At 59.9% G+C, this 6,523-nt stretch overlaps 1 protein-coding gene across 1 annotated transcript in view; it reads right to left on the reverse strand.

The window, feature by feature from the left end:
* Positions 1 to 305: 305 nt before the first annotated feature.
* Positions 306 to 6,523, reverse strand: part of SRC (SRC proto-oncogene, non-receptor tyrosine kinase) — a 17,006-nt gene continuing 10,788 nt past the window's right edge. Inside the window, exons 7-12 of the mRNA XM_021719172.1 lie at positions 5,220 to 5,375; positions 3,495 to 3,674; positions 2,308 to 2,384; positions 1,470 to 1,623; positions 1,140 to 1,271; positions 306 to 871 (exon numbers count right to left, since the gene is read on the reverse strand). Coding sequence (XP_021574847.1) covers positions 663 to 871; positions 1,140 to 1,271; positions 1,470 to 1,623; positions 2,308 to 2,384; positions 3,495 to 3,674; positions 5,220 to 5,375 — 908 coding nt within the window. The 3' untranslated portion in view covers positions 306 to 662. The remainder of the gene's footprint in view (positions 872 to 1,139; positions 1,272 to 1,469; positions 1,624 to 2,307; positions 2,385 to 3,494; positions 3,675 to 5,219; positions 5,376 to 6,523) is intronic.

A 6,523-nucleotide genomic window follows, 5' to 3' on the forward strand; every position in this document is an offset into this window, starting at 1 on the left:
ACTGTTCTGTGGCCTTGGGCAAGTCACATCTCCTCTCCGGACTCAATTTCCCCATGGATAAAATGGGGGCAAGGAATAGATGATCTCCAAGGGTTCCTCAGGTCTGAGAAGGGAAGGTTTGAGGGGTTCCTCATCCTACCAGCCAGTGTCAGGGCGAGCTGGACTTCAGGCTGCCCAGCTGGAAGCACGAGCAGAGGAGTCTGGCCAGAGGAGTCTGGCCGCAGCATCCACCCACTGATGTTTCCAAATGAATGACAAAGGGCAAGGTGGTGGGTGGGCTGCAGGCCAGGGCCCAAGGCTCCTCTTTGGAAAGACTCTTTGGCCAGCTCTTGAGACAGACCTGGGGCGGCCCGGGAAGCGGTGAAGGAGCTCGATGCATGGAGGAGGCTGAGGCTGGGAAACTGTGCTCTTGGGCCCAGCCCTTGTCCGTGGCTCCTCCACAGAGACCACAGAGCTCAAGGAGGGAGTGCAGGGAGGGGCGTGTGGCTGGAGCTGGGACACAGTCCCTGTGCGGCCTCGAGGGCTGCCTGGGTCCCAAAGCCCTTCCAAGCCACAGAAGAGGAAGGGGCCCGGCCCCTGGAAGTTCGGCCCGTGAGAAGGCCGTCGGTGGGCAGGCAGAGGAGGCGAGACCGTCGGATCCAAGCCAGTCTGGCCTGTGGTGCCTAGAGGTTCTCTCCGGGCTGGTACTGGGGCTCCGTGGACGTGAAGTAGTCCTCCAGGAAGGCCTGCAGATACTCGAAGGTGGGCCGCTCCTCGGGCTCCTTCCGCCAGCACTGGCACATGAGGTCGTGCAGGGACTCGGGACACTCTGGTGGGCAGGGCATCCGGTAGCCCCGCTCCACCTGGTCCAGCACCTCACGGTTCACCATCCCTGCGGGCAGAGCGAGGGTGGGGGAGCCGGTTCCGCAAGGGAAGTGGGGTGGGGAGGACAAAGAGGGCGTCCTGCGGACGAGCTGGGCATGATCACAGGCAGGCCCTGTCCCCAAGGCTGAGAGCCCCGACCATGGAGAGAACCTAAGATCAGATGCTCAACCTCTCTGTTGCACAGATAGAGAAACTGAGGCCCAGGAGAGGGAGTGGCTCGATTACAGCAAGAGGGGGTCAGGGACTACAGATGCGTCACTGGGGACCCTTCTTACCAGGATAGGGCACCCGACCCTTCGTCGTGAGCTCCGTCAGCAGGATCCCGAAGGACCACACGTCCGACTTGATGGTGAACCGGCCATAGAGGGCAGCTTCTGGAGCCGTCCACTTGATGGGGAACTTGGCGCCTGCAGGAGCGAGAAGGGTCAGCCGAGGCGCACCGGCGTGTCAGGGCCGCTCTGCGTGGTGCGTGGCGGTACCACGCCCACCCCCACTGGGGCTAAGGCGGGGCGTGGCCTGCCTGAGGCTCGCGTGTCTCCACAAGACCCCGCCCACCCGCCTCCCTCCCACGACCCCACCCTGCCTCCCGCACAAGAGCCGCCCACCTTGCCGAGCAGTGTACTCGTTGTCCTCGATGAGGCGGGCCAGGCCGAAGTCGGCCACTTTGCACACCAGGTTCTCCCCAACCAGGATGTTGGCGGCTCGGAGGTCCCGGTGGACGTAGTTCATCCGCTCCACATACGCCATGCCCGAGGCGATCTGCGGGCAGAACCCGCGGAGCTGGCTGGGGTCACCCGCACCCTCCCCGGGCCGCGGGAGCCCCCGGGCTGGGCCGCCGCCCACGCTCCCTGCCCTCCCACTTCTTCAGGCGAGTGAGTCAGTTTACAGAAAACGCTGTTGGCGTAAAAATCAGGGGCCACGCAGGGAAAAGGGGAAAGACAGGATACAGCCAGGACCGTGGGAGACCATACATAAAGGAGGCCCCAGCTGACCCGCGGACACTGACGAGTGTCCTGCCTGCTGCTCCGCGTCCCCTCTCTGGGCCTAGGTTTTCTGTCATCCAATGGGAATAATAACAGTCTCAATTACTCCTGGTTTGATAAGGATTAAGTGAAAAAATGGTTGCTGAGCACCGCCTGCAGCAAGCGCTAATACCTGTTTGCTGAGTGACTATGGGACCTTGACAGAGAAGAAAACTGAGGCCTGAGGTCCCACAGCAGGTCAGTGACTCCTGATACCCAGGTAAGGGCTTTCCTGGGCCCAGAAGCACCACTCATGGCACCTGCAAGTGGTCCTGGTGATACACACAGCAAGATCAATGAGCATGGGGGCAATCAAAGCAGGCTTCCTAGAGGGGGTACTGGGGAGGCCAGAACTGGCTGAGCCAGATGATTCTGAGTGCTGCAGGGCCAAGGTGTGGGGAGGCGGTAGGGGCTGACTCACCTGCGCAGCCATGTCCACCAACTGAGGCAGCCGCAGGTACTTGCCCGTTTCTCCCTTGAGAAAGTCCAGCAAACTCCCTGGACAGAGAGAGAGAGCCAGCTCCAGCCCCTGGCCTGTCCTCCCTGAGCCTGACCCCCCAGGTGGCTGGCCTCGCTTTAACCAGCACAGCAGATTTTAAGTAAACCCTGCTCCCAATGAATCACACTCAGCGTCTGAAACTCAAGAAATAAGCAGAATGGGACCCCAGCAACGCCCGCCTACAGGTGAACAGACAAACTGGGACAGGCACCCAGCAGAACCCTGAGCCATGAGAGAAAAGGGACAGACTGCCAACAGGTGCAACCAGGATGACTCTCCAGTGCAAGACTCCCTGTGTGAAGTGCCAGGACAACTGATCAGTCTAGACTGACAGCAGGCTGAGGCCGCCCAGGGAACTTCCTGGGGGATGCAGGTGTTGCATAGCTCGATTGTGATGAGGGACACGCAGAGGATCCAGTTGTCAAAACTCATGGCGCTGGACATGTAAAATGGGTGTATTTCACCATATGCAAATGATACCTCCAAAAAGTGAAACTTTGAAAAATAACTAATTAATTTAAAAATTAGGCCAAGTGTGGTGGCTCATGCTTGTAATCCCAGCACTTTGAGAGGCTGAGGTAGGAGGATCGCTTGAGCCCCGGGAGTTTAAGACTAGCCTTGGAAACAGAGCGAGACTGTGTCTCTAAAAAGATAAAATAAAATAAATTAGCCAGGTGTGGTGGCACAGGCCTGGCATCCCAGCCACTCTGGAGGCTGAGGCAGAAGACCACCTGAGCCCAGGAGGTCGAGGCTGTGGTAAGTCATGATCATGCCACTGCACTCCAGCCTAGGCAACGGAGTGAAATCTGGCTTCAAAAAAAAAGAGAGAGAGTTAAGTTAAGGTCAAACCAAGGACTTGGCTTCTATGGGTTCAGCTTGGAGTGCTGAGGGAGATCTCGTTGAGCCCCAGAGTGGCAAATGGCTTTAGAAAACCAGCAAACTGGGGGAGACGAGTTGCACTGTGGGAAATCCATTTTTAGAACCGAAAGGAGAAAGGCAGTCTTGGGTTTAACTTTCCACGAACGTGAAAATTCCACGCTGTCCCACTCCACCCCCGAGGATGCACACACTAGATGGGAGAGTGAGGCCGTCTGCCGCTCAGGCCTCACCCTGGCTCATGTACTCCGTGACAATGTAGATGGGCTCCTCAGACACCACTGCATACAGCTGCACCAGCTTCTCGTGCCTCAGTTTCTTCATGACCTGTGCCTCCTGCAGGAAGGCCTCTGGGGACATCGTGCCCGGCTTCAGGGTTTTGATGGCCACCCTGGTGGTGCCGTTCCAGGTGCCTGTGGGTGAGCAACGCAGGCTGCCTCAGTGGGGCCGTGATTATGAGGGGTGGCCCCAAAGGCAGCCCACGAGCCTGACAGATGGGAGATCAGGGGTCCAACCCAGTTGCTCTCCTAGGTGGTCATGGTCCTTCCGGGTTATGGCATGGAAGATGCCTCGGGCATCAGCAAATGGAGCATGGGGCCAGGGGTGAGATAGAGCTGGTCCAGGGCCACTGGGGCCACCAGAACAGGAAGTCGCCTCCGGAGCCCGCCTTCCCAAAGTAAGGCACTGCGCTAAGCTCAAGGCTTGAGGCTCAGACTCCGACTCCCAACTCTGTCTCCCGCCTGCAGTGAGACGGCGGGAGAGTCAGTCCCCTCCCTAAGCTTCAGTCAAATCAGCTGGAAAGTGGGGATCCCACAACCTACCTGTGGGGCTGTCTGTGATCCAGATGAGACTTAGCCATCGGGCCCAGCCCACTGCGAGGACTCAGTCAACAATGTAGTTACCATGTCACTGTCATCTGGGTATTTAATTGTAGGGCCTTGGGGGAAGCTGTTTTCTAGATCGATGTGTGTTCAACCCGGGTTCTTGTCCCAGCAAGACTCAAGGTCCCTCCCCATCCCTGGGTCTCCATCTGCACATGCCCTCAGGAGTCTGCTCAGAGCACCCAGGGAGGAGGCAAGAACCTCCTCCCGACATCACCACACACCCAAGCCAGGAGTGGGCTCTGCAGCCCCAGAGCAGCTGATGCTGTGGAATCCCCAGGTCTTGCTCAAATCCTCATCTTGGGGCTGTGCCACGTGCTGCCTCCTGTCCTCCCCCCTCACACCAGCCCAAAGCCCACACCCTCCCCTCCCTGGCTGACCGCCAGCCTCTAGGCCTGTCCCTGCCAGTGCCTTACACCCAGGAGGTCTCTCTGCTCCCCTCCCCCAGCAGAGAGGAAGCAGCAGAAGGGAGGAAGGTGGAGAGAGGGATTCCCAGTGAATATCACAATGCAGACGAAACATCCTTGAAAACAGCACATGTGGATGCCACAGGCTCACAGCTGCCCCCCATTCCCAGGACCCTGTGATCCCTGTGTCAGCAGAAAGCAGCCAGCAGAAAGGGGCCTGGGTCTGGTCAGAGCTGTGTGGTGCTCATTTCCAAGGATGGCTTTGCTGTTTCTCCAGGGTTTGACAGGAAATCACTAACGGGCTCAGAACGTGCCAGATCTCAGGCTTCCCAGCACACCCATCCGCGTGGGGCTTCCCTTGCCAGGGCTAACAGCTAATGTGCAGACTCACACCAGGCCAGTCCGCTATCACCAGCCCCATTCTACAGTGGGGAAGACTGAGGCACAGCATGAGGCCATCTGGCACAGACCCCGCTGTAGGTCTGTGGGAGCCGTGATGCCCAGCCCTGACAGTTCCTGTGAGTGGGTGCTGTGTTCTGAGGGGCGTGACCCAGCACTGGGGAGCCATGCCCACCTTGGGGCGCTCTATATTGAAACAGGGCCCCACTGCTGGGCAGAGGAAGCCAAGGGAAGGGTGGTACCTCTCCCAAGGGACAGTGCAAGGCCTTACCCATCCACACCTCTCCGAAGCAGCCCTGGCCCAGCTTGACCTCCAGCCGAAGCGACTCCCGGGGGATCTCCCAGGCATCCTTGGCCAGGCCCTGCGTCTGCGGCTTGGACGTGGGGCACACGGTGGTCAGGCGGTGGCATAGGCCATCTGCGTGTTCTGAGAATCAGGCAGGAGACAGGAAGGTGCAGTTCAGGCACCCGGGGGCACTTCTGCCCTGGGGCCTGCCCCCCCCCAGTGTGTGCCACCCACAGAGCGAACGCACACCCGGGCACACGCAGGATGCCCTCGAAGCCAGCTGTCTATGCCTATGTGTGCACTGACTCACCCCCCACCAGCCCACATTCATTCATCCATTCATTAATTCACTCAGCAGACTGTATAGGGTGTCAGGGACCTCCATGTGAACAAGTTCAACAAGTCCAGGAAATCTGTCCTCAGGGAACTCACAATCCGGGACCCCAATTGAGGGAGGAGGTCTGAGGGAGTCCCAGGAGGCTTCCTGGAGTAAGTGGCAAGTGGGCTTGGATTTGCAGGAGGAGGGTGAGGGCTAAGGAGGGAAGAGCCAAGCAGGGAGAAGCTCTGAGGAGGGAGCAGCTGGGAGAAACCGGAGGAAACCAAAGGGGTCTGGGGGGTACCAGGTGGAGGCAGGGTGTTGGGAGGGGGCCACCCAGGGCTTTGGACCAGTAGGTCCTTGGTCCTCAGACTGCGGGACAGCCCCTGGAGGACGCTGATCCAGAAACAGGTTCCGATGCACCTGCAGTGTGGTTGAGGGGACAGAGTGGTGGGGTCCCATAGGGAGCTGGTGGGCCCAGCGGAGAGGAGGCAGCGGCCTGGGCAGAAAGGCATGCACGCCACAGCCACACGGGCCCCCACGGCCCCCACACTGCCAGCCACCGGCAGCTCCAGGTGTCCAGATGCGGGGAACACCCGCGGCACCCGCCCACCACCGCCCCACAAGCCAGCGCCAGAGCTCCCTCTGCTGCTCGCTCCCTCTTCACAGCCATCAATCTGGCTGCCCCCTCCTCCTCTCCCGGTAACCGGTTCAGACCGGTCTTAGGGCTACAGACAAATGACACCAGCCCACGTCCCCTCCCAGCGCACTCCGGTGCTCCTCAGGGCAGCCCCCTCCTCACCAGCCAGCTGCAGAGAGAAAGGAGGAGTAGGGGCAGTGGAGCAGGAGAGAAGGAGAGTGGACAGGGGAGGACCAGGGAGGGGCGAAGAGAAAGAAGAGGGCGCCGGGAGGACGCAGGGGTGGGGCGGGGGGGGGACTGGGAGGAGAGCAGGAGTCTGACCTCAGGGTGGCA

This window comes from Carlito syrichta, unplaced genomic scaffold, assembly GCF_000164805.1.
Source record: "Carlito syrichta isolate Samal-C Ts95f unplaced genomic scaffold, Tarsius_syrichta-2.0.1 Scaffold314289, whole genome shotgun sequence".
NCBI lineage: Eukaryota > Metazoa > Chordata > Mammalia > Primates > Tarsiidae > Carlito > Carlito syrichta.